Source organism: Mustela putorius, unplaced genomic scaffold (assembly GCF_011764305.1).
Source record: "Mustela putorius furo isolate JIRA1106 unplaced genomic scaffold, ASM1176430v1.1 tig00000281_pilon_pilon_pilon, whole genome shotgun sequence".
Classification (NCBI taxonomy): domain Eukaryota; kingdom Metazoa; phylum Chordata; class Mammalia; order Carnivora; family Mustelidae; genus Mustela; species Mustela putorius.
This window is the reverse complement of record NW_025421343.1, coordinates 28,423,906-28,451,332: the sequence shown is the minus strand read 5'-3', so window position 1 is coordinate 28,451,332 and position 27,427 is coordinate 28,423,906. Positions and strand designations below refer to the sequence as shown.

The 27,427-nt window shown below is 43.3% G+C and overlaps 1 protein-coding gene across 4 annotated transcripts in view; it reads left to right on the top strand.

Annotated features, from left to right (window-relative positions):
• The first annotated feature begins 1,209 nt into the window (after positions 1-1,209).
• Positions 1,210-27,427, top strand: part of CAPN13 (calpain 13) — an 83,263-nt gene continuing 57,045 nt past the window's right edge. For 2 of the 4 annotated variants that reach the window (XM_004777895.3, XM_004777896.3), the window contains exons 1-2: positions 1,211-1,404; positions 20,196-20,428. In XM_004777895.3, the coding sequence (XP_004777952.1) occupies positions 20,231-20,428 (198 nt within the window). In that variant the 5' untranslated portion in view covers positions 1,211-1,404; positions 20,196-20,230. Of the gene's footprint in view, positions 1,405-20,195; positions 20,429-27,427 lie in introns of those variants that run through there. The other 2 variants (XR_006606511.1, XM_045079271.1) reach the window with 2 other exon arrangements.

Sequence of the window (27,427 nt, the reverse complement as noted above, 5' to 3'; positions counted from 1 at the left end):
CAACAGTTCCTGCTCTAAGGAGAAAAAAAAAAAAAATGATGACATAGGAGAAGACAAAATCATCATCAGTAAGCAGAAAAACTCCCCGTGAGTTTTCTTTAGGGACTCTCAAGACACACGGACGTCTCAAGACACTAGGACGTAGGACCTTCTAAAGCATTTTCACACCATGTTTTTCTGAAACTCTGGCTTTCGAATGTTTTGCATTGCCTGCCTTTTTAGTAGAATCGCACACCACCAAGAGAGGTCTATTTATTCATTAATTATATTCACACAACAGTGTGTGTATTGCTGACTGTATTTACAGTGAAAGTTCCAGCAGCATGTGTCCCCTGGTGTGCAGGAGTTCCAGTCAATAAATAGGAGGGAAGACCAGGCAAGCCTCATAACCCTCCTACCACACAGTCAACCATGACTCGGAGGCAAAGGGACTGGCGCAAGTCAGACAGCGAGGAACTGGGGAAGAGGAGTAAGAACCCCCTTCCAATGGCTGAGGGACCCCTCCTCTCCACCTGGCGGCCTCCCTGGGGCCCCGTCTCAGCCACACTTGGCACGCACTGCAATTCTTCCTTCCGTGTTCCAGATTCATCTTTTCCCGCTATCGCAGCGAGGATGGATCCAGTTACATCAGTTCCTGGTGATTTCCACATTTTTCTTCTTGCTTTCCCTATTTTATCATTCTCACCTGGAACACAGGGTGAGCCCTGCTTTTGGGGGGGAGAGCGGGGCAGGGGTGCGGTGTTCTCCTCTCTTTCTCCCAGATCCATTAAGGGGGCGAGGATGTGGACCTTGCCCCCCACTAGGGGGGCTCACCAAGCCCAAGGGTTAATGTGTTCCTCGACCTGTTTGCTGAAAGTAGATGTTCTCTCCAGCAGAAGGCCCATGTGATGTGATTTACTTGGAGGGGCTCCTCTTGATACGCAACACCTGGCCACCACTCTTCCCTGACCGAGAAGGCTCTGAGAAGGCATCTGTAGAAGCACACATTCGCCGTTCCTGATTCCCAGTGTAAACACTTGGAAACAATGAAAAAAACCACAGCGCAGGCAACCAAGACATCAGCCGCTCCGCTAGGGGCTCCAGGAAGTGAGCTGAGACTAGGAGGGGACTGGAAGACGGTTGAGTGGCACACAGTACCCTCCCTCGTCCAAGAGTCATTGTTTAACCAAGGTGGGACACTCCCGGAGGAGCACATATAAGGAGGAGCCTACTGCGGGAAGAAACCCGGACTCCGGACTCTACCAACATTGCCGGTCTGCATGTTCCCTGGAGACGCGACCCTCGTCTACCACGGCCACTTTCCCTCCTACAAAGCTGCTGCTGCTGAGTGTGGGGTACCTGGCCAGCCGTCCCCTGGCTCCCGCGGGAATACCGCTGACATCAGATACAACCGTTAGGAAGCAGGTAGGATGTGCGCGGTGACCTCTCTGGGCTTTGGACCAAGGTAGTGGTCCAAACTTCAGTGAGCAAATGAATTCCCCCAAAGAGCGTCTTAATTATGTAGATTCTACATCTACCCTCCAGAGAGGTGTCTGCAGAAGCTCCAAAAACTCAGGACTTCTGGCCCAAAGGGTCCAATGTTAGGCTTGAAGGAACGCTAGAGCAAAGGATGAGTTGCCTTGATAAGAGAAGATCATTCACGCTTGGCCTATGTCCCCTCACAGCAAGTTACCTTAGCTTTTGTGCTCCACATCCCAACCTCAAGGGCTACACTGACCATAAGGGACACCCCGATGGGAGGAATCCTGTCTCCCTGTTCACCCATGTTCAATTTCTGACACGTAGTACATGTTTCATATTTGCTGAAGGAAGGAAAGGGGCTCAGGGCTTGCCTTTTGTTTTCAAATGATCTAGCTTCAAAATTACGGGAACAAAGTTGAGAAATCTGGGTTAACCACAACACTGATCACCGCGTCAGAGATCAAGGCGGCTCCACTGACCCTAGAGCTGTGGACGGTCAATGCCTGTGCCTCTTGGGCTGCTCAGGTCAGGTCCTCCTAGAGATGCGATTCTGTGCTTAGGGAGATAGCTCTCACTATTTGACTTGAACCCAAGCTAACCAGACTAGAGTAAGTGCAGACATTTTCCCTCTGTGGTTACAGTGGGGCTATGACTTGTCCTGGGATAGAAATCAAACTTCACTGACCCCCAGGTGGCATAAACAGAGTGATTCAGCTGATCTCCTTGAATGGTTCCAACTGTCCCACTCACCTGTCCCGGCTAGAACGAAACCCTTTCTTTCTTTTCTTCCTTCTCTCCATTTTCTTTCTTTTCTGTTTTTGCTGGGTGATAGCTTCAGGAGGACTCCATATTCACCAGATGAGAGTCGAACCCCCCCACAGGTGTTTGTGCCTCCTACAGTCCCCTCCCTCTGATGCAGATTCTCCTAGGAAGGTTCTGAAAAGGGCCAAAACAGAGAAACTGGTCAAACTGAGCAGGCCTGCGCTTCCCATCCCCAACGCCAGGCTTCAGGTCCCCCCATCCTGGGTTCCAGCTGGCTTCTGTCTTGGTCCTTGAATTCTCAGGGGACTGTTCTCTACCGTGCACTGCTTTTTGCTTTGCACAAACCATTTTGAAGAAAGAATTCTGTGATCTAATGGAAAGGCTGTGCGCGCCCACCAGTCTGCAAAGCTGGTTCCCCCAATAAGCAACCAGGAGAGCATGGCCAGACCTGATTTCGTCATTTTAATAAGTAAGTTAGTTGAACAAGGTGATCCTAAAGGGGGTCTTCCAGCTCCTTGGGAGCAGAGCCCTTCCTGCTGAAAGGCATCTACTGGTTGTCTGGTCCTGCTCAGAGGCCATCTAATGAGCTGATAAACAAATGCCAGTTTTTAAGAGCTGGTATAGGGGTGTGGCAATGAACGCTGGTGCCGCTGCGGCCGCCTCTGCTGGAGTCATAGGGAGGATGCTCTGTGTCCTGTACCGAGTGTGGAGTGACACGGGAGGGGCTGCCTCTCGGCCCCTGCGCTCTGGGATTCACATTCTCACTCTGCTCAATAGCCACGAGGGACATTAAAAACTGAGAGTGGCCAGGACCTTTGGTTCATTTCTGAAACGATGGTCCCTTGGGCGATACTCTGCCTTCCGATCCCCGGCTGGGTCAGCCCTGCTAGCTGGCCCCCCATAACTGTTGATCAGGCCTGACCAGGATCTCCCGCAGCTCCAAGATTGGAGCCGAAGCCCCCGTGGGCCGTCTCCATCGGGAGTAACCACACACCTCCTTCCAGAGACACAGCCAGTGACCCCCATCTGGATCACTGCTGGGCACCGGGGAGGTCCTAGACCGTTGCCTTGGTTCTCCTCACCAAACATCACATCTTGTCCCCAGTCTAATCCTTACCCAGAAGTGGCTTCCAACCAGTAACCTACATTGTTATGTTCCATCTCCCAAATGCCCAGCATCCTCTTAAGTTCTAAAGAAACTTTTAGATGGCCTTACCTTGGGGAGAAACTCTGGGCAGAGGCTTTCAGGACGGGCTGGCTCCCAGGATTCTGGACTGCCGGCCACCGCGGGTACATCCCTTCAACTCCGAGGCCATTCTGAGCCCTGCTGTCTGCCTGATATTGTCTACAAACACTGTGTTCTTCCTGGAACCAAGTCACTTTCTCCAGATGGGTACAGGCTTTCCCCCCTACCCCACCCACCTCACCCCAACTCCCTTGGGGCCTCGCCTGTTCTGACACCTAGCCCTGGGCAGGTGGAGGCTTCCTGGGGCAGCATCTCCTCCTGGCTCAAACCGAGGGTCTGCAGGCACCGTCCCTCACTCTCCTGGCCTGCCCTTCCCCTTCCCACCAGGGCCTTTTCATACCCCGAGCAGGCAGGTTCCTAGACCTTTTGCTCCTCTTTCTCCAGTCTGCTCTGCCTATTGAAGCCCTCCTCACATGCTCCGGCCTTCTTGTTTTTTTTTTTTTTTTAAGGGTGGAATGAGAAAGAATGAAGGAAGGGGCATGGGAAATCTCAGAGGCCTAAACCCCCCTCAGCCTGCTTCTCTCTGCCTCACTCACCTTCTCACACACACATGCATTTTCTTTCATGGTGCTCTTCGACATACTTAATCCAGAAGATACTCTCAAAAGATTTTCGTTTCCCACTGAGCCCATGCCTTGTCCCTATCCCCATAAGCATGACCACATCCAACGGGGTCTGAAATCCACTTGATTCCAGAAAAGGCTCTGAGCAAGCAACTTGGCCTGCGCCTTCTTGGGAGACACCATTGTCCTAAGTCCTGGAGCTGGCTTGGCCAAAGGAGTGTCTCCCTTAGAGTGCTTGGCTGCTGGTGCTACTGACGCTCTCTCCTCCCTTGCCATCCCCACACCGGGCAGAGCCAGCACCAGGCTCCCAGTCCCACACTCTGCTCTATTGCCTCTGTGGCCTCCCCAGGCCTGAGATGCCCAGAAATGCCAGGTGCACACGGGGATGCCCAAGCTCCAACTGCTGGCACCCCTGGGCTGTGGCCGGAGCCATGCCCTGGATCTCACCCTATGTACCAGTTGTCATAGGTGGGGATTTCAGAGCGGTCCCCGGGACAGGAAGGGTGTCTCTGCCATTGGACACCTGAGTGCTCACATCTGAGAGGTAAGAGAGCCAGAGATGTTCGGGCTCTGAAGATGCACCACAAGATGCAGGGCTTGCATGAGAATGACGTTCCCTAGCAGGTTTTGGCCTTCTTGCTCTCCTGTTCTTCCTCAGGATCTCCATCTCCACCGACCCACAGGCTGTCTGTATTTCTGTCTCCCTGCCCCTCTCCATCAGGGTGCTCTGTCCCTTCCCTGTCTCTATCTCCTCTGTTTTCAAAGGAATGGATTATCTAAATGTGGTAACAACTTCCAAAGAATCTTAAAAAAGAGAAAAGGCCCTAAACCCGCAGGGCCTGCCTGGTTCCTGCTCTGGTTCCTGCCTTTGGGAGGTGAGCCGTCTGGAGCCTGGGCTACCCACGGAGAATGGGTCAGAAATAGCAGCTCGTAAGACCTGGATTATAGATAACAGGCTCCAGTGTCCTAAAGCCCCCTAATTTGCTTAAGAAGGAGCTGGAATTAGCTAAGTAGAAAGTATATTTTCTTTTGATGGGTGGGGGAAAAAGAAAAAAAAAACAAACCCGTGCCCTAAAATCCAAGATCATGCCAAATGATCTAGAACCCAGAAAGAACGTTCCATCTTGTCCTCAGAATACATCACCAGTCTACTCAGGAACTTTCTAGGCTTCCTCTGTGGTTAAATGACACCTACTGGAGAACTTTGGGGATGGGAAATATATACTTTCCATGCAAAGGCAAAGTCCATTTTTTTTTTTTATGTTTGCACACGATGAACCCAATTTAACTGAAAGGAATAATATATTCAGTGGGCTGCTATTTCATTTTCTGCCCAGCAATATCCGTTAGGGTACATAACCCACATTCTCTGTTCCAGAAACAGAACATTACATAACATTACAGCTACTAGAAAGTCCAGCCTTCCCAGAGTTCCAAAGGGTAAGGGGAGGGGGGGTGGCGTGCCTGCGGTTCACAACCTCAGTGGAGTGGCACTGACTCCCCCTGCTTGGCAAGGATTGTTTGTTATCCCCCAGGGGCTTCTGCGAGGGACACATCAGCTAAGGTCTCGGAGCTCGCTGAGACCCTAGGTCCCAGGAGAAGCTGCGTCCACTTGGTGCGGGCACCAGGGAGTGAGCAGGATGGGGCTGCACTGTCTCTGGGCCACAGAGGGTGGTTTTGGCTTCCTGCCTCTCCCACACCAGGCCCCGCATCTCCAGCATCTCCCAGGCTGTCAGCCCGGAGTCCCTGGAAGGTAAGGCGTGGTTCTGTTCTGCATACTTACTTCTTTGCCGGTTCCAGGTCTGGGGGCTTTCCAAATCTGAAGCCATGCTAGAACCTTCTTCCATTTCTCTGGTTCCCATGGCCCTTGGTGGGTGAGAGGTGACCTCCGACCCCTCTCAACCCTAATGACACAGAAAAGAAGACGCCCCTTAGCAGGGACAGTGACCTGCTTGGCCTGTAGACCAGACCATCTGCCACGAAGCTGGGGGTTGGACAGGAGTCTCTTCCAAGTGCTGGCCAGACTTCTCTGACCATAAGCCTCAGTTTCTCCTTCTGCATAGTGAGCCCACAGAGTCTTCCTCTGAGGCCTGCCTTTCTCGGGGCCATACACCACCACCCTCATGGCTTTCAGGCCTCAAAGGCCGGAGACTCACTGAGCTGATTCTGAAGTGGGGGAGGCATGGGCCTAGATGTTAGGTTCTTCTCTAAACTCTAAAATTCATGTCCATGTTGACCTTATGCCACCTCAGACGAGGTCTCCTTGAGAAATCATCCGATGCCTTCCCAACTCATAGTCAATTTGTGTACGTTCAGAATTCGCTTTTCCTCTTTTTCCATTTACCTCCCCCCTTTCCCTCCTTCTCTCCCCCTCTCTGTTTTCCCCTGCCTTCATCTCTCCCTTTCCCCTCCTCTTCCTCCCTCCTCCCTCCCCCTCTGCCTCTCCAAAGCCCTGAGGTGTGCCTAGGTGTCAGATAGCTGAAAGTGGTTTGCACGGGGCTTTTTTCCGCTAGAGAGCCGTTAAGTGGCTTATTTTCTCCACTCGGGTGGCTAAATTATTCTCAATGTGTTAAACAGTGTAATTAAACACATACACACGCGAGTGCGCTGGGCCCCGTCCCCCACCCCCCTTCCTTGCTCCTTGTCAGCACAGAGAGTGTCAGCCCCCGCCTTCAAGCTCTGTTAGTTTTAATTTGAGTTGTGGAATTAGTAATGGGTTTTGCTGGAACACTGTTGTGGGAAATAGATCGCTCCTCGTGCAGGGTTTGGGCACCATTTCAAATGAGTATTTGTTAAGAGGAAAACCATCCCTTGTCATGTTCTGCTACATTACATCAGATTTATTTCCATTGTTCTGAAAAACACCAGCCAGGAGAGAGCTGCGTGCATCACTCCTGGGCAGGGAACAATTGAACTCAGGCTTCCTGTTTCTTAGCTGATTGAAAACAAAATGCAAACAGCATCGGCCTTTGTTGCTGGGACTTGCTAAGCTCCTCCTGGAGGCACAGACAGCCAGCGCAGGCTCTGCACCTGTCACTGGGAAGCCTGTGATCCGCTGGCCTGTGACAGCGTGGTTTAGTGGCAAAGCTTGGATGTGGAGGAAAAGCGGTGGAGAGAAGCCCAGCAGGTCAAAGTTGAAAGGATCCATCCAACGCAAGGAGTCCTCTGCACCCCAACCCCTTTAAGAGCATTCAACCTCAACTTGACCATTGCCACTGAAGAATGCCCATGGCCATTCAAGCCACCGTCGGATCTTTTCTTTGGCACTATCCACTGAGGCAACCACTGGCGTGTATAGATACCCATGCTTAAATGTAAATTAATTAAAATAAGATGAAATTCAAAATTCAGTTCCTTAGTTGCACTCGCTGTATTTCCAGTGCTCAATAGCCATGTGTGCTAGGCTCTTGGGAACAACTCTGCAGATCAGGAGAGACCCACGGGAAGTCCAGGAGGCAACTGACCAGTGGCTGGCATGCCCGTTCCTGGTTACAGGGCACTGGTCCCCGGGGCACAGGTTCGGGACTAGGGCAGTGGGAGATCCTGACAGGCTGATCATCAGGAGACCTACCACATAGCTTCGCTTATGTCCCATCCAAGCCCTTTATAGGAATCATGCTTGATACCCACCTCGTGCTCTGAGGCTGGTTCATTACTACCTCCAGCCCATTTTATTTATAGGGAAAGGAGGCTCCGATAGTAAGAGCATCGCTAAAGATCACTCAACCCCAAAGCAGCATCTGATGTCAAGCTTAAGTTTATAGTTTCAAGCTGATTCTCCATGTTCTTGACCATCATCCTATGATGTCTTTTCTTTTTTTAAAAATTTTTTTAAATTTTTAAAGGGACGAGGCAGAGCCCAGTTTTCTGAACAGGAACATGATCCTGGGAAGTCAGAGAAGCAGCAGGCGGGATCCTGATCATGGGACCACGATGGTTAAATCCCTGCTTTCTCTGGAAGGCTGGAAATAGGACTTCTGGGCTGGGTCTGACAGTCACTATTAGGTCTGTTGGTCTGTCTTTCTCCTAGGAAACATTTTTCGATTTCCAATTTCCCAGAAAGTGATCTCTAGTTTCCTTATATGTTTAGCTGATGGCATTTTTGTGCCATTGAAAAAAAAATCCCCACTTTTTCCCAGTAGATAAAACCACCCACCAGGAAACCTTACTCACACGCAAAGGGCTCTGTCCTGGCCAGGTACCCTGGGCTACCCTAACACCCTGCTTTGGCTACCACAGATGTGCTGCTTGCAACGTGGCCCCAGAACTGAATACTAGTGGACTGGATGTCCAGCAGGCTCAGGAGCAGCTTTATGAGGGAGTAGGGGAGGCAGCAGGCAGCTACAGTGGTCTGCACAACAGCGCCTTCCTGGAGGGACAGCAGCTCAGAGCGGAGACATCTCACCACGTTGTCCCTTTACAACAGGAAGCCAAGTAAGCCGTACAAAATCTTTTCAAAATGAAACTGAGCCAAGGCAAATCCCACTCACTGTTTACTTGCATGGTTAACTTTTAAATGAGAAGACAGATTCGCAGTTTCCTTGGGTAACTTCCATCCTCTCGGTTTTGAGGTCCTTTAGAATTTTAATTCTGCCATCTGCTTGGATAATTGTTCTTCCTTTATATCATTAAAAATGATGAAAAAGTTAAGAAGTAGCTTCATTTTCATTTCAACGTCTTCATCCAGGATCAAGATAAAAATGTTAAACGGGACAGGACAAGGGCTGGAGTTCTGTGGCTATTACAGCACAGTGATTTTGAGATAATCCAAAATCATTCATCCACAATGTCTGGCTCAGACTCTGAATTCTGTATACTCTTCCTGTACTATATACAACACTAGATTTCTATCCTACCATAACATAGGATACAACCTACCCAGTCTTGCAGTCTCATCCTGTTTCACCATCTTATATATAGAGAATAAAGGTAAATTATATCAAATACTTTTTTAAAATCAAGGTATGTTCTATACATATCTCAATACATAGGACCACATAGATGTGGGATTCTTCTGTTCCTCTAAAGTCAGAACTTTTTTCTGGAAGGGAAAAAAGAAAAAAGAGAAGGAAAGTGAAGTAATTGGTTTTGATAAGACTATATTTGCTTCTGGAAACCCAACCATTATTTCCTAAGTGTTCAGAGTTCAAAGTGTTTCTCTGCAAGTCCATTTCAGAATCCTACTTCTTAAAAATCTTATTATAGAGCTATAAACAATTTTTAAGGAAATGCTTCAGGGGAATGACCGTGTTAATTACAAATAAACTTCTCTTTTAAAAAGAGCATCTCTCCTGAAGATTCTTAAATTAAGTTCCCAAAAGAATTAACATTTGGCTCAATTTATAAAATTTAGACTTCCAAGCAAACAGTCATAACACATTTCTATCTGTATAAAGTAAGGAATATCTGTGTTCATCCAAAGACACTGTCAAGGAAGTAAAAAGGTAAGCCACCAACTAGGAGAAGATATGTGCAACACATAGGACCAACAAAAGATGACTATCCACAATAAATAAAGAATTCCCACAAATGAATAAGAAAAAGACAATGCAGTAGATAAATGGGCATAAGATATGGATATTCATCTCACACAAGAGGGACGACGAACAACAAGTAAACATATAGAAAGATGCTCAATCCTACCTTTAATCGGGAAACATAAATTGCAGCTGCAAGGAGTTGGCGTTTTACTCCTACCATGTGGGTACAAATAAGATGATGGCCAATACCAAGTCCTAGTGCTGAGATAGAGAGATGGGAACTCTTGCATTGCAGGTGAGATTATAAATTGGTACAATGTTGGAAAATAATTTGGTATATTTAGTGAAGTTGAACATATGCATAGACTCAACCCAGAAATTCCACTCAGTGGTCCTACCACCTCACATACACACCAATACCTATAAAAGTTTCAATTGTTCCATCTCCCTACCAACACTTAGTATGGTCAGCATTTAAAATTTTAGCCTTTCTAATGGGTGAGTGGTGATTATCTCATTGCAGTAACAATTTGCATTTTACTGGGGACTTAACATGTAAAGCATTTTTTCATGTTGGTAATTGTCTGTTTTTGTTTTCTGGTAAAGTGTTCATATCTTTTGAGCATTTTTAATGAGTTCTTTTTCTCTGATTGATTTAAAAGAGTTCTTTATGTATTCTGGATATAAGTCATTTCCCTGATCTTTGTGTTACATGTATTTTCTCCTGGTCTGTGATTTGCATTTTTGTTTTCTTAATGGTGTCTTTCCTGTTTTGGATGAAGTCTAATTGATCCCCTTATATTTTTCCTTGTAAGGCTCATATTCTTGCATTCTGTAAAAGATACATTTTCTTACCCCTAACTTTGCATTTTTTTCCTGTTTTCCTCTATGCAAGTATTTTCTTCTGTTTTCTTCTTAAAGTGTTATAATTTTAAGTTTTATTTTTAGATTTGTGATCATTTCGACTTGATTTCTGTATATGGTATGAAGTGAGAGTCTATTTTTTTGTTTTGTTTTGTTTTGTACCTTTTTCCATATGGAATTGATCGGCATTATTTTTTTTTAAATATTTTTATTTATTTATTTGACAGAGAGAGATCACAAGTAGGCAGAGAGGCAGGCAGAGAGAGAGGAAGGGAAGCAGGCTCCCTGCTGAGCAGAGAGCCTGATGTGGGACTCGATCCCAGGACCCTGAGATCATGACCTGAGCCAAAGGCAGCGGCTTAACCCACTAAGCCACCCAGGCACCCGATCGGCATTATTTTTTAAAGGTGTTTCTATCTCCATTGAATCACCTTGGAAAGTTTGTCAACAATCTATTGACCATTTATGTTGCGGTCTGTTTCTGGATTCTCCACTGTGCACTATTGATCTAATTGTATATCTTTTTACCAATAGAAGTCAGGTTGGCTAGGTCCTCTAATATTTTCTTTCTTTTTTTTTTTTTTTAAGTAGACTCCACATCCAGCCCATTGCAGGGCCTGTATCCATGACTCTGAGATCAAGATCTGAGCCAAGATTAGGAATCAGACATTTAACCAACTGAGGCACCCAGGAGCCCCAACATTTTCTTAAAAAACAAACAAACAAACAAAAACCCACTTCTTTGGTTGTTCTAGGTCCCTTGTACTTAAGTATAAATTTTAGAATAAGTTTGTCAATTTCTTTAACAACAAAAAGGCATTCTACAATTTTAGGTGCAATGGTATTGAATCTGTAGATACATTTGGAAAGAATTGCCATCTTGGTAATACTGAAAATTCCAATTAATTTAGGTCTTTAGCTTTTCTCAGCAAAGATTTGTAGTTTTTGACGTAGAGAGCATGGATGTTTTTAATTAGACGTTTTCTCCCAAGTATTTGTAATAGAATGCTATTGTTTTCCTATTATTTGCTGCTAGTGTATAATATTATAAGTGATTTTCTTATATCAATCTTATATTTCTAGATATAAACATATAAAATAATTCTAGAATTATTTTCTTATTGAGCTGTCTAGGACCTCCAGTACAATGTTAAATAAAAGTGAAGACACTAAAAAAAAACTGACAATGGACATTCGTGCCATAAATATGATTATAAGTGGGGAAAAAATACCTTCCCATCACTAAGAATTATTTTAGCTGTCGATTTTTTTTTTTATAGATGCCTATCATTAGTTTGGGAATGTTGTTTACTTTTTTCTATGTAACTCTCCTTTGAGAATTTTTAACCATAAATGTTGAATCTTGTCCAAATAAGTTTAATTATTGGCTTTGTAAAAAATCTTTTTAATATGGTTAATTACACTGATGATTTTTTTCATGTTAAAACAAAACTTACATTCCTAAAATAAACCCCACTTAACCTTGGTGTTACTGTTCTTTCTTTTCTTTATTACATTGTTGGATTTGATTTGCTGAAATTTTGTGAAGAATCTTTGCTGTCTCTATTCATGAGGGATAGTGATCCATAATTTTTCTTCCTGTGGTGTGGATTCTTTCATGAGATTTTGTTATTAATGTTATGTTGAATTGGTGAAATAAGTTCAGCAGTGCTTCCCTTCTCCTCTAATTTCTGAAGAAGTTTGTGTAAGACTGGTGCTCTTTTGACCTGGAAAAAATAAGAGAATTTGCCAGTAAAACCCCAAGGGCCTGGGGGTTTCTTTTGGGGAGAGCTTTTACTAACAAATTCAATTCCTTGATTAGATACAGAATTATTCAGATTTTCTACTTCTTCTTGTGTCAACTTTGATACATGGTATTTTTCAAGAAATTCATCCATTTCATGTCACAGCAAATTTTTTTTTAATTTTTTAAATTTTTTTATAAACGTATAATGTATTTTTAACACCAGTGGTACAGGTCTGTGAATCGCCAGGTTTACACACTTCACAGCACTCACCATAGCACATACCCTCCCCAATGTCCATAACCCCACCACCCGCTCCCTCCCCTTCTCCCCCCAGCAACCCTCAGTTTGTTTTGTGAGATTGAGAGTCTCTTATGGTTTGTCTCCCTCCTGATCCCATCTACAGCAATTTTTTTGGACATTTAGTTTCTTCACAATAGCCTCTTATGAACATTTTAATATTTATAAGATTTATGATGATGATGATATTGATGATGTGTGTTCACACTCTTTTGTCCTCGACTTAACTCAATTCTGGATTTGTCCGTTTTGTTGATCTTCTCAAAGGAGCAGTTTTTGCTTTGCTACTTTTCTCTACAGTTTTCTCTGTTATGATTGTCTTCTCTTGTCTGTATTATTTACTTCCTCCTACTGGTGTTGGGTTTTCTTATTTCCCATTAGATCATCTTGGACTCAGGAATTATTTAAAAATATGTTTAATTCTAGGTATTTGGGGGTTTCCTAACTATCCTTCTAGGAATATCAACTTCTTTTTTTAAAATTATTTATTTATTTATTTGACAGAGAGAGAGAGAGAGATCATAAGCAGGCAGAGAGGCAGGCAGAGAGAGGAGGAAGCAGGCTCCCTGCTGAGCAGAGAGCCCGATGTGGGGCTCAATCCCAGGACCCTGAGATCATGACCTGAGCCGAAGGCAGAGGCTTAACCCACTGAGCCCCCCAGGTGCCCCGGAATATTAACTTCTAATCTTTGTTTTGTTGTGGTTAGAGAATATTCTGTATGATTCAGTCCTTGGAAATAAATGGTTTTATGGCCCTGTGTATTGTCTGTTTGTGTGACTATATCTCATACATCTGAAAAGAATGTATACACTGTAGTTTTTAGATATAGTACAGTATATGTACCAATTACATCAAAGTGATTGACAGTGTCATTCAGATATTTTACATTTTCACTGACTTTATTTATTTATTTGACAGATCATAAGTAGGCAGAAAGCCAGGCGGGGGTGGAGGGTGGGAAGCAAGCTGAGCAGAGAACCCCATGTTGGGCTCGATTCCAGGACCCTGAGATCATGACCTGAGCCAAAGGCAGAGGTTTAACCCACTGAGTCACCCAGGTGCCCCATGAAGTTTATTTGATCAGTCTATTAATATTCACCCAGCCTGCTTATGCTTACTGTTTGTGTGGCATATTTCTTTTCAGCCATTTATTGTCATTATTGTCAAGTTATCTCTACCTTTATTTAGAGTATCTCTTAAAGGCAGCATGTAGTTGAGTTTCACTATTTTATCTCCTTTGTAAATCTCTGCCTTTTAATTGAATTTAACGTGTAATTATTGATATAGTTAGAGTTATGTCTATTTCTTATATATTTATCCACTGTTCCCCCTTTATTGACTTCGCTTGATTATGTGAATATGTTTTAGTATCCCATTTTAACTTCTCTATTGTCTTTGGGGCTATATCACTTTTTATTATTTTGTTAGTAGTTGTCTAGAGATTATAATACACATACTCAATCTTCCTAATTCTATTGTACCACTTGATGTAAAATACAGAACAGTTGCAGCCATATAGCTTCCTTTAATTCCCTGCTACTCTTCCTTATGTTATAGTTGTCGTATGAATTATATCTGCGTACTTTGAAATCTCTCCAGACAATGTTATAATTTTTGCTTTAAACACACATATGTGTTTGAAAGAATTTAAGAGGAAAAAAAACCAGTCTTGTGTATTTTTCATATATTTACTGTATACTGTTCCTGCAAATTCAGTTTTCCCTGTTATTCTTGCCCTCCAAATTGAAGAACTTCCTTTATCATTTCTTCTGAAACATGTCTTTGGATGATGAATTCTGTTAGATTTTGTTCATCTGAAATGTCTTTATTTCACTACTATTACTGAAATATATTTCCACTGGATACAGAATTCTGGTTTGGCATGTCTTTCTTTCAACAATTTTATTATTTTTTAAGGGCTTATTTATTTTAGAGAGAGAGGGAGAGAGAAGATCCTTAAGCAGATTCCCCACTGAACCCAAAGCTCAATCACGTGCCCTGAGATCATGACCTGAGCTGAAGTCAAGAGTTGGACACCCAACCAACTGAGCCACCCAGAGGCCCTACTTTCAGCAATTTTAAAGTTTTTCCACTGCTTTCTGTCCTTCATGTCTTCTGGTGACAAATCTGTAGTCTTTCACATCATTGTTCCCTTTGATTTCACATGTCATTTTTCTCTAGCTTCTTCAAGATTTTTTTCCTTATCTTTGGTTTTTCAACATCTTGAGTATAATGTGCCAGTCATGGTTTTCTTGACTTTTCAAGCTTCTTGAATTCATAAATTTGTCACCAAATTTGGGAAGTAATTGGCCATTTCTAAAATACTTTTTCTGCTTTAATGTCTTGATCCTCATCTTCCTGGTTCTGCAACTACATGTAAGTCATACCTTTTGGTATTATATCATGTGTCCACCTATGGCTCTTTTCTTTTCTTTTGGATCCTTTCTTATTCTTTCCTCTTTTTTCACTTATTCTTTCCTCTTTTCACTTATTCTTCACTCTGCTCTTAGGCCCATCCAGTGAATTTTTGTTTTAAGTTTTGTATTTTGCAACTCTAAAGTTCCCATTTTTTTTTATAACTCCCATCTCTCCATTGAGACTATCCTCTCATTCATTTCAAGTGTGTTTCCTTTATTTTATAATAGCTTCCTTAAAAATTTTTTTCAGATAATTTCTACATCTAGATCATTGCAAAGCTGGCACCTGTCAATTGTGTTTTCTCCTGAGAATAGATCATTGTGTCACAGTTCTTTAATTTTGAGTAGTTTATGATTCTATCCTGGGCAAAGTGAGTGTTACATAGAATCTGTGTTCTAGTATATCCTCTGGAGAACATTGATTTAAAAAAAAAAGCAGAAATCATTATGATTAAGTTCAGACTATGCATTCAAGTACACCTTCTGTAAGGTGCTAAGTGCTTAAAAAATTTTCTCAGGATCATGTGTCTAAGAGGCAGAATGAAGACTTGAGTTGGGATCTTCTAAAGCCATTTAACATTGGGGCTTTTCTTTCTTTCTTTCTTTCTTTCTTTTCCCTAGAGTCATTTAACTTCTGTGCATCTTTCCCATATGTTAATAAGAATTTTTCATTAAAGGACTTGCTGGTTATATATGTGTGTGAAACCCTGAAAGCAAACTTTTTTTTTTTTTTTAAATTGAGGCCTTCTTGGAAGCTTTTGTGAATCTCCATAAAGACTATTTGATGTGAAATATTTTCCAAACCATTTGACCTCATAATCTGTTATTTATGGAGACTTCTGCTCCACAGAACATACTTGAAAATAGCTGATTTGCAGCATTCATCCCACTAACACTTGTAAGAATTTTATAGAATACCTGGGCCTGACACTAGGTGCTACCAGACCAAAGATATTATCGTCTAAGTATCCAAGACCTTTCTGCCATTCGAAAGCCTTCATCATCTTTCCATGAATTTCAATAATGTTTACATACTCAACACTGTTGGGTCATTTTCATTTGTGTTTACTGACATCCTTTGCCTTCTTCCTGAGGTCCTTATTGATATGCCCCCGTTCCTTTTTTTTTTTTTAAGGTTTTTATCCACATTTTCATCATTTAAAAATTTTTTTTAATACATTCAGTTAGCCAGCATATAGTATATGTCATAAGTTTTTGTTGTAGTAGTCAATGATTCATTAGTTAACCACTCCTTTTTGATTGCACGCTGCCTAAAATATGTACCCAGTGCTAGGGGAGTTATTGGAACAGCCGGGGGTTAGTCACTACTATGGACTGAATTGTGTTCCCCCCACCAAATTAACATTTTGAAGCCCTAATCCCCACTGTGACTCTTTCAGGAGAGAGTTTCAGAAAGGAGGTGATTAAGGTTAAATAAGGTCATAAGGTAAAGTTCAAATCCAGCAACAAGACTGTGGTCTTATAAGGAGAGAAAGATATCTCTCTCCCTCTTCCTCCTTCCCTCTCTCTCTTTCTTTCTCTCTCTCTCTTCCATGGGAGGACACATCAAAACTGTAAGGCAGAGAGTCCTCCCCAGAACCTGGCCATGCTGGTCTCCTGATCTTGGACTTTCAGCCCCCAAAACGGTGAGGAGATACATGTGTGTTGCCTAAGCCCTCACTCTGTGGTATTTTGTTGTGGGCTGAACAGTCTAAGACAGTCACTCAGCTCAGCAGAGGACTGAATCAAACTCACTTTATAGACATTGTGGAAAGCAGGACAGGTTTCACAACCAAGTGCATCTCTTGTCTCCTTCTCATCCTAGTTCTGAGACTTGATGCATCAGCTCACACCATTAGGGACTTTACATAAGTCCCTTTTACAAAACTTTACAAAAGTTACATAAAAACTTTACAAAAAAAACTTCACAAAAAGTTTACACAAACCCTTTTGCCATTTTTTAGCTCCTCTTTTGCCATTTTTCTTGCCAGATTCAAGACATACCCCAGTAGTGAAACAGCTTTTTATCCTAAGTATCAGGAAGGTCTAATCTCTCTTCCTCTCTCTCTTTTTTTAACCTAAGCAGTTGAGTCTTCTCTTGCCTTTATTTACCTTTCACAGTGAAGCAAGACAGAAAAAGAAATAAGCCAAAAAGCCCTCCCTAAAATGACAGACAGGAGAGTTGGTTGGCCTTTTCTGCTGCACACAAAAGTGAAATGTCAAGTTCTGTAGAAACTTCCTGCCTGAGAAAGTGAGTCTACAGGCTGCTTCCTGGCAAAGCCATAAGCAATTCAAGGGGCAACAGGGTGAACATGGTAGGTGTGAGGTCAGTGTGTGGAGTGGGGAGGCTCCCTCCCCTTCCTGTCTACCTTCTCTTTTCCTCATCAAGATTCTCTTCTCTCTCAGAGCAGTGGACCACCTCCTCCACCAACAGACACCCAGACCTGCCACCTGTCACCAGAGTCTTTACTTTCCTTCCCAGGCTGTCAGTTAGCAAGTACAGAGCAGTAGTAGAGCTGAGGACATGGGTGTGATGTCTCATCCCTGGCCCTCACCCCTGCAGGTCCATCTGAGACTAGCTGTCATTCCTAAGAACAGCCCTCATCTTAGAAGGTGTAGGGCGTTCTACACAGTCCTTTCATAATCAAAATGATAATATTGCTAATAATCATTACTTAGTGACACTCTGTGTACTAGTCACTGTGCTAAGTACTTGACAAGCATGGTTTCATCTGAGTCTTAAAAGAGTTCTACAACATACACATTATTGTCATCATTTCACAAATGAGGAAAGCAGATATTATATGCAGACTCCTAACTGTCCACTACCCAATGATGAGCAGTGAGGGCCCTACAGATGGCCTGGGAACTGACTCCCGAAGGTAAGTTAAGCCTTTGCAAGATTCTGAAGAAAACGTCAAGCCAAATTCTTCACACTCACTTGTATATGCAGACTCCCTCTTACATCCCACAATTGTGTTATTAAGAGTAACTACTATTTGGTTTCCCTAAACTAAAATTATCTCATTGCTGGAATTTATCATACACTCTAATTCAATATTTTACTGAAAGGTAGGTGGCTCGGCAATGCTATATTGGTTCCACTGTCCTTGAGCATGTGTGGAGTTGGGAGACCCATAATTTTCACAACTCTCCATTGCCTTTTTCTTGAATTGGCAATCAATGTCTATTACTGTTTTTTGCTCTTGAATGATACCTTACTGTTATTTTGGTTTTCTATATAATTTGTTGTGGGCTCTCGTCTTAACCCTATAGTGAGTGGTAAGGTACATTGACATATTTTCACTGTTATTTTCCAAGAGCTAGATTAAAGAAATGCATACAAATTGGGCTAAACCAAATGAAATGGCCTACATTCAAACATTTTTACTTTAGACAAAGCCATATGAAATGGACTATATTCAATAAATTTTTGACCTAAAAGATGACAGTCTCATATGGTCCAACCTAATATGAATTATTCGAATTTCAAGTTATTCAAATTCAAATATAAATTATTTTTACCTCATTCATTAGACATTTGTGTGTGTTATTCCCTCCAAATATGTGTGTACAGTGACACTTTATAGATGATATTCTATGAATCTGTATTATCTAAATAATTCACAACATACTGTAAGAACATTGCTAAGTCTTAGTTCTTAACTGTAAGAACATTGCTAAGTCATTTTAAGTTTGCATGTTTTTTTAATGATCCAAGATCTTGATTGGAAGTTCAATTTCTTTCTTCATGAGTTGTTCATTTATGTCCCTCTTTAGTTCTTTGTCATCACCTGATTCCTTTTTCCCGGTGCAGTGGGAATGGATAGGACCTATAGACTTCAGGGTCTTCTGTGCAATAGTCTGAGAAGCTTGACATGTACACTTTAAGGGCTAAAGAAGCTTTTTCAGTCCAACAGTCAATAAGAATTCAGATGCAAGTCAGCTTCCCTCACAGATGGAGGATGTGATATACATTTTTGTGAATGGCATCAGTTACACACTTATGGCTTCCTGAACAAGAAATCTCAGACTTCCCTGACATCTCTTTAGGGAAATTAGGATGCTGACTTTTATTGAGTGCCCATTGTATGCCAGCCATTCTTCTCATTTAATACCACAACAGACCCTGTGAGGTTGGTACCATTAATCTGTACAGATGGAGAAGTAGGTTCACAGGCTTGAATACTACTCTGTATTAGGGAGTAGGTAGTAGGTAGGTGGTGAGAGCCAAAGGCAAACTTTAAAACTCATTTGTTCACCATACTGCCTTTTTTTTTCCCATCCCACATTTCCTTCCACAGCCCCCATATTTGATTCATCATGGAACCCTATTAGTTCTACCTGTAAAATGACACTAGGATCTGTTTTCCGACATTTTCACTACTAATGGTCTAACACTATCTCTACCATAAACACATGTAGCAGCATCCTAATCTTCTTGTCTCAGTCCCTACCTATTCCCTTCATGTGGCCTCTGACTTGCTCCACAATCTTTTACACAGATCTGATCATGACTGACCTCTTCAACGTCCCTGTAGTGCTTGCAGGGCATAAAACGTGTCACAGTCCAGCTTTCCAACCTACTTTCCTGGCCATTTCTGCCAACATTGCTTATCCCCAGCTTCTACCTCACTGACCCCTCCAGATTGGCCCCCTCATTCTCTCTAACACCCATGATCTTTCCAATCCAATTCCTGGGCCTCCATGCTGTTGCTACTAAGGGAACCTGGACAGATTTATAATAATTTATACATATACACCCACCACTTCTCCACCTGGCATAGTCTTCTTCCTTCAAGACCCCCTTCAAATGTCACTGCCTGTGGGAGAGTCATCCCAGACTTTCCCTGGAAGTTCATAACTCCTCCCCTTTATAGCCACAAGACTTTGTACACATTTTTAATTAGACAGTTTCTGCTGAATGATAGCAAATTGTCAAAATGTCTTCACTATCTTTCCCACTTGATAATGAACCCCTTAGGGATAAGGTTCATGTCGTATTTATCTATGGATTGCCAGCGTTCAGAAAAGTGCCTGTCACAAGGTCAGCACTCAATAAATGTTCATTAATGTACAAATACCCCCCATAGTCTCTCATGCACATAACAGCATACTGAGCAGCTCTCTGGTACAGCAGATTGAGACTTGAACTGGGAGAAAGAATGCTTGAATTCTAGTCTGGGCTCACCCACCAATTGGCTCTGTCACTGGGGACAGAAGTGTTTTGGGTCTCAGTACTGTCACTTGTAAAAAGGGGCGGGGGACATATGAGTGCCCTTCCAAGGCTCACATCTCATGATGCAAAGGACTTGACAATTTATTCCTAAAAAATCTCTCTCTCTCTCTCTTGCCAGAAGGAAAAGGCCTTACCTATCTTCTAAGGAGAGTCATGGCATACAACCAAGAGCCTCTAGCCAAGACCCCTGTCATCAAATTCAACGGCCAGGACTTCACCTCCCTGAGGGATCGTTGCCTAAGCAGAGGCCTACCATTTGAGGATGAGACATTCCCTGCAGAGCCTTCTTCCATAGGTCTGCAGCTTCTCCAGGGAAAAGACCTCTCCAGCCTGAGGTGGGTGCGGCCAAAGGTGAGTGAGCCTCTCCAGAACACATTCAGCACCACTGAGCTGCGTCCCATGGTACCTCTCACTGAAAGAAGGATGGCCCAAACCAAATGGGAAGGAGAATGAGATTTATCAGGTCCCTCAGCTACAGTATTGTATCTTCAGGGGGACGGAAGGACCCTGTACCAGGAACCAAGACCCTTGCATTCTAACCCATTTCTATCACTGAGCACATCACTGTATTGCATGCCTCATATTCTCATCTGTAAAATGGGAAACCATGGGTAGGAAGATTGTAATAGTTGGTCTAATCTCCATAATTGAGCCCGTTTGTCTCCATCACTCCTTATTCTCTTCCTTATCAATGTCCTTATTTTTTTCTTTTTCCCTGTTGGAACTTAAAGGCAAGATATCACATCCATCACTTGTACAATAGGATTAATTTAAATAATTGCCTCACCTCTCTCATTTAAATTTGTATTTTCAATCTTGCAAAGGCTTGATCACTTATAAAAGAATTCAGATATCAGCTATACAATTAGGGAGATATTTCAGGGCAACATTCAAAACCCCCTCTTCCCCTAGTATAGCAGACGGCTGCTAACTCAGCTCTGTAGTGAAATGAGCCCTCTGGGTTTTTCTAAACAATATTCAGGTCATGAATCCCCAGGAAAAATTTCTCAGCCCACTTAACATTCTTATAATCTCATTAGCGGCTAAGTTGATGCAAAGGACCCAGGTGAGGACCACTCTGGGGGCCTTAAAGCCCAACTCTGCTGTTCTTGCTTCCAAAAGCAGCCAGCAGGATGTAGAACAAGAGAAAATAATATAATGTCTAGTAAGCTAATAATTACAATATCAGCAAGTGCTACCAAGCACTGATTAAATTCCAAGCACTCTACTTTCAGTAAACCCAGGTTAGGTTATACAGAAAGGGCATTTTCTGATGACATACAATAAGACATTGAACTCTGGAGTTGTCAAGTCTTGCCCTAACCTGAGACAGATTTGAGTTCCGGGGAGGGGAGGGTGTGTGGGGATCAGGTAGCACTCAGCATTAAATGGTGGTACATCAGGCTTCCAGGATCTATCTCACCAGGAGAGGCATGAAGTTCCCAGCAACGATTCTCTTCTTCTGGCCTTCCCCTCCTACAGAGAGCTGAACAGAGAACTCTATTTAAAGTTTGGAAGGGTTATATTTTTTCCCTTTGTTATTTTTAGGAACTGAGATTCTTTTAGAATGTTTTTTTTCCCCCAAGGTGCTGAGTAATAGATGTGAGATCATATTTATAGTGTTAAAGAATTTATAACATTTCTATGTTGAAATGGAAGGGTTTCAGAGGAAGAGTTGGGAGTTTCTTATTATATGATTCTAGCAGCATCTCAAATTTTGTATTTTGGGGGCAAGGAGAAATTGAGGCAAACGGAAGTGAGTTGACTTCCTGAGAATCCTGCCAGGGACCTGAAATAGGGGCATACAGAGGCAGCTATGTCTTACTTCCATTCTTCTTCTCAGCAGAAAGCTGAGACAAATGCCTTCCTGTCCCTCATCACAACATTTACATTTCTATTTCCCTGAGTTTTTCATGTGTCTTCTCTTGCTTTGTCTCTTTTGTTCTTTCTCTGTTACATTAAGAAGAACACAGATTTAGACAGGTGATGCAACTTGCATAAGATGGCAGTTAGTGAGGGAAGGACCTGGGATTTAAATTAAGATTCTTCATTCCACACGGTGCACTTTTCTTCACAGGGGATTGTGTACCCAATAGGGCTCTGTTAGGATTTGCATGAATGAATAAGTGTGTGAGTGAATGAAGGAATGACTCTATCTACAGGTCCTTGATGTGGGTTTCAAGCTCCATATGTGCAATTGAGAATCCGTAGGTTGACTTGTTTAACAAGTAGTATGGTAGATGAGAAGGCCAATGAACTCACCCTTTCAAGATGGTGACACCCCAACTGCCAAAACTTATAGTTGTTCCTGGAAGGAGCCTTGGAAGAGGAGCCATGGTCAGTGTGGCTCAATTCTAGTTGTAAAAGCCAGTACTTACACACTGCTGACTATATGGCAGGCCTGGCTTTAGAGGATTTGACTCATTGAATCCTCACAGTGATGTTATAAGGAGGTATAATTATTAACCCCATTTTATGGATGTGAAATAGAAACAGACTTAAGTGACATGCCCAAAGTGGTATAGCTGGGATTTGAACCCTGGGCTCTGTCTCCAAGACCTGTCCTTCTATCACCACACTATCCTGTTTTCCATTAGGCCTCATCATAAGCTCATGTTGTGTTCTGGGCTCCTGTTGGCCACAAATATTTTGTGCATCAGTAGATTCCTTGCTTGTCTGGTAACCAAGAATCAATGTCTGTGTCATGTCCTACTTTCCATTTTTTAGGTGAGAAAGAATGGGGGTAAAAATGAAATGTTGTATGCGTTCCTCATATGGTTATTTTAAGGAATGAAGACAATACTCAGAAGAGTGTCTAGCACATTGTAAACACTTACCAAACACTAGCTATTGTTACTACAAATAATTTGGGAAGGATGTCATAGGGAAGCAACCTCAGGGGCTGTCCTTTTGGATCCCTTGGGTTTTCACACTACAGTCAGCTTCTTCCCTCAAATAGTTTCAACAAACACTTTAAGGGGAGAAATGTAGGTCAGATGAAACCATTTGAGAACCTAGGGGAGCCTGGCAGGGAGTGTGGAGAATGACTTTCTTCTCGTGTTCTGCTAACTCTTGCTACTTTCAGAGGTTGCCTCCCAATCTAGAGTTTGTCCAGTCACTGTCCAGAGGTCTGCCTGGCACTCCTTCAAGTTCAACAAATGTAATGACTGAGATGGTACCAAGGCTCCTGAGGCCATCTTCACATCCTCGGCTTTTCCAGAAAATGGGGACCTTCCATCCTCTAGGCAATTGTTAAGCCATCATGGATATCATTGAAATTGAGTACTCACTTGGGCTTGGTAGATTCACTAGTAGCCCAACAGTCAGGGGCATAAAACTAGACTCAGTTTTTTATGCCTTATACAAAAAAAGTTGTTTAATGTCCAATAATGTCCTCTCCCTCTTTTTTTCTCTCTATCTCTGTCTTTCCTTCCATCCTTCCCTCCCTCCAAGAGTCAACCTAATCCACTTTGCTGCTGGAATTTTGAAATAGAAGTTCCTTCATATCCTGCTTCATTCAACTTCTCTTTGTTTAAGAAATTTCCAACCCACCCCTCACACTGTCTCCACTGGCAGGTGATCAGGTTCTAGAACAGCCTGGGACCCTGTGCTGAGCCAATGGCACTGATGAGACTCAACTCCTCATCAGCCTCAGCACTGCCTGTAACCCCCCATGACAGCAAGAGACAATGCTGAGAATTAGACTTGTACATGGGGTATCTATTTGTTAATTTCCCTGAATGAAAGTTGACATTAGAGTGACTTCCTTTTAGAATTTTAATTTCATAAATAATAACAAATCCCATTTATCAAGTATATACATACATTAAGTATTAATCTAAGCACTTTACATATGACATTTCATTTAATTACCATCATAGTACTGTAAGGTAGCTAATATTATTATCCTTATTCAATAGATGATCACTGTCCAGTAGAACTTCCATGATGGCGGAGTCTTTTGGTGCCATTCAATACAGTAACCACTAGTTGTATGTAGCTATTGGCTACTTAGAATGTGGCTAGTGCAACTGAGGGATTGCAGATTAAATTGAATGTAAAGTAGTCACATATGACTTGTGGCTAGCATATTGGACAGCACAGAATTATGGGTATAGATCTTCACAGCAGAGTCACCAACACATATCAGACTGAGAGGCTGCAGTTTCATTTTTGCCCCCATTCTTTCATGACAAACATTTCACTTCTCAACTGAAGAAGGATCTGTGGGCCCAAAACACGTTCTCTGATGGGTGCTTAGAGCTCCAAACCCAACCCCATTATGGTTTCTGGCTCGTGGCCACCCCAGAATGAAGTATCGCCTACCCAGGTAACAACTTTTCAACTTTTAAGTAGCCAGAGTGGAGTTTCTAAAAGGATCATTCACTAGAAATGATTCACCTTGGGACCAAAATGAGTTCTTCAGAAAAGGAAGAGATTAACAAAATAGGCATATAAGTGTAGGTTACAAAGGCAGCAGGTAACTGAAAGTGATAAAGTGATCATGCCCGAACCAAATGTCGTTGAGCCAAAGAACTTTGACACCAATAAAACAAAGCTCTCTAGCAAAAGTAGAAAAGGAGTAACACTGCCATCTGGCCCAGGTTGAACTATGGCCACCCTCTGAAAGATACATTTAGCCTGTTTCTGAATGCCAAGATGATAAACCTGGTGTTCCCTCATCCAGGAGGCAGCATACCCTCTGGGACTGTGCATTAGCAGCCTCCGATGAATGCAAGAATTGCTCCAAAGTATACCAAGGGAGGTTGTAGGAAAAGACATGTCCAGAAGCGATCACAGGAGAATGCCTGGTCTGGTACCACCTAAGAGAGTATTTTCTAAGATTCTAGGCGTTCTTGCCTTACATGTGCTTCTGATATACCTGATATAACACAGATTGCCCCAAAAATTTTGCCTTGAGAAAGGACTTCTCAATGTGGAAGTTTCTAAGATTACTTGTATGACTGTTTCTGATGGCTTCTGTAATAATCAAGGTTCTCCAAAGGAACAGTAATAATAAGATTTGTGCGTGTATGTGTGTGTGCATCCATCTATTATATAAAAAATACCTAGACTTAGCCCATTGATGTTTTTTTTTTTAAGATTTTATTTATTTATTTGACAGAGAGAAATCACAAGTAGATGGAGAGGCAGAGAGAGAGAGAGGGGGAAGCAGGCTCTCTGCTCAGCAGATGCGGGACTCGATCCCAGGACTCTGAGATCATGACCCGAGCCGAAGGCAGCGGCTCAACCCCCTGAGCCACCCAGGCACCCCAGCCCATTGATGTTTTTACTGTGAAGAACTGACCCACGTGGTTATGGGGGCTGAGAAGTTCCACACGTCTGCCTTGTGCAACCTGGAGACCCAATCAAGACAGTGGTGTAGTTTAGTCTGACTGGGGGCTGATGGTGTCATTCCCTGTCCAAGACCAGGAAAAGACTAATGTCCCATCTTACAGTCAGGCAGAGAAGGGACAAATGCTCCCTTCCTCTCCCTTTTGTTTTATTGTGGTCCTCAGTGAATTGGGTGGTGCTCCTGGGCACTGGGGATCACAACCTGCTTTCCTTAATTCTGATTCAAATAAATGCTAATCTCATCTGGAAACACAGACACACTTAGAAACAATGTTTAGCTGAGTATCTGGGGACCCCATGATCCAGTCAGGTCATAAAAGTAACCATTGCGACTGCTTTCCATACAAGTGATGTCTCAGAGCCCCTGAAGAGCCCATCTCACAGAATCAGAAAACCCTAACAGGGAGAAGCCCCTGTCTGCTGGTGAGGTCAGTGGGGAAGAGCTAGGCGCTGTGGAGCCCCATTGCCTGCTTCACAGCCCGTTCCTGTGGCTTCTGGAACAAAGTGCTCAGCTTCCCTGAACCTGTCCCTGGCCCTTGGTGGGGCCTCTGAATCCTTGGTGTTGCTGTGTACGACCTGAACCCAACCCCTGCCGACCCACTGAATCCTGGCTGTGGGAGGCAGCACCCAGCAGTCTGCCTGTCTGTGAAGGTCCCAGGAGACTGAGTCACGCTCAGGGAGGACACTGCTTCTTGCCATTCTTGTCACACTTCACTGCCCTGGTGTGCTCGTCCCCCCTGGTGACACCCACAGAGCACGGCCATTTCTCTCTCTATTTTTTTAAGTTTGAATTTAAATTCCAGCTAGTTAACCTGGTGTGATATTAGTTTTGGGTGTACGATTTAATGACTCAACACTTCCAGACCACATCCTGTGGCGGTCCTCACAGCAGGTGTCCTCCTTCATCACCATCACCTGCTGCACCCATCGCTCCATCCCCTATCCCAGTGACTATCAGTTTGTTCTCGATAGTGAAGAGTCTGTTTCTTGGTTCGCCTTTCTCTCTCTCTCTCTCTTTTTTTCTCCCCTTTTTTCCCTCTGACTCATTTTGCTTAGCATAATATTCTCCAGCTCCATCCATGTTTCTGCAGATGGCAGGATTTCATTCTTTTTGAAGGCTGAGTAATATTGTGAGGTATATACATCTCTCTCACATCTCTATCCGTTCATCTTTACCTATTCTCTCAGCAAGTCAGCCCAGAGATGAAAATGCTTCTGGGTATAATTTCCATCTCTTTCTACTTCTCCTTTTTTTAAGATTTTATTTATTTATTTGACCGAGAACGAGAGATCACAAGTAAGCAGAGAGGCAGGCAGAGAGAGAGAGGAGGAAACAGGCTCCCTGTGGAGCAGACAGCCAGATGCGGGACTCTATCCCAGGACCCTGAGATCATGACCTGAGCCAAAGGCAGAGGCTTAACCCACTGAGCCACCAAGGCGCCCCCTACTTTTCTTTTCTTTTTTTTTTTTAGGATTTTAGTTATTTATTTGACAGAGAGAGAGAGTGAGCAGGAGAGGGAATATAAGCAGGGGGAGAGGGGGAGGGAGGCTTCCCACCGAGCAGGGAGCCTGATGTGGAGCTCAATTGCAGGATCCTGAGATCATAACCTGAGCCAAAGGCAGACACTTAACTGACTGAGCCACCCAGGTGCCCCCTTACTTCTCTTTAAAAAAAAAAAAAAATGGTTGTATTCATTTGAGAGAGAAAGAGAGAGCATGAGCAGAGGAAGGGGCAGAGGGAGAGAGACAAATAGACCCCTTGCTGAGCGGGGAGCCTGATGAGGGGCTCCATACAAGATCCCGAGATCACGACCTGAACCGAAGTCAGATGCTCAACCCACTGAGCCACCTCGAGTCTCCATTTTGCACACTGAGCTCTTGTTAGATCACCCAACACCACTCTAAAGCCCAGGCTGGGAAAGAAACAGTCCCCTCAGAGGACAGGAGACACAAACGAAGATCTTGTGCCCAACTTTGATGCAGACGATTCCAGGG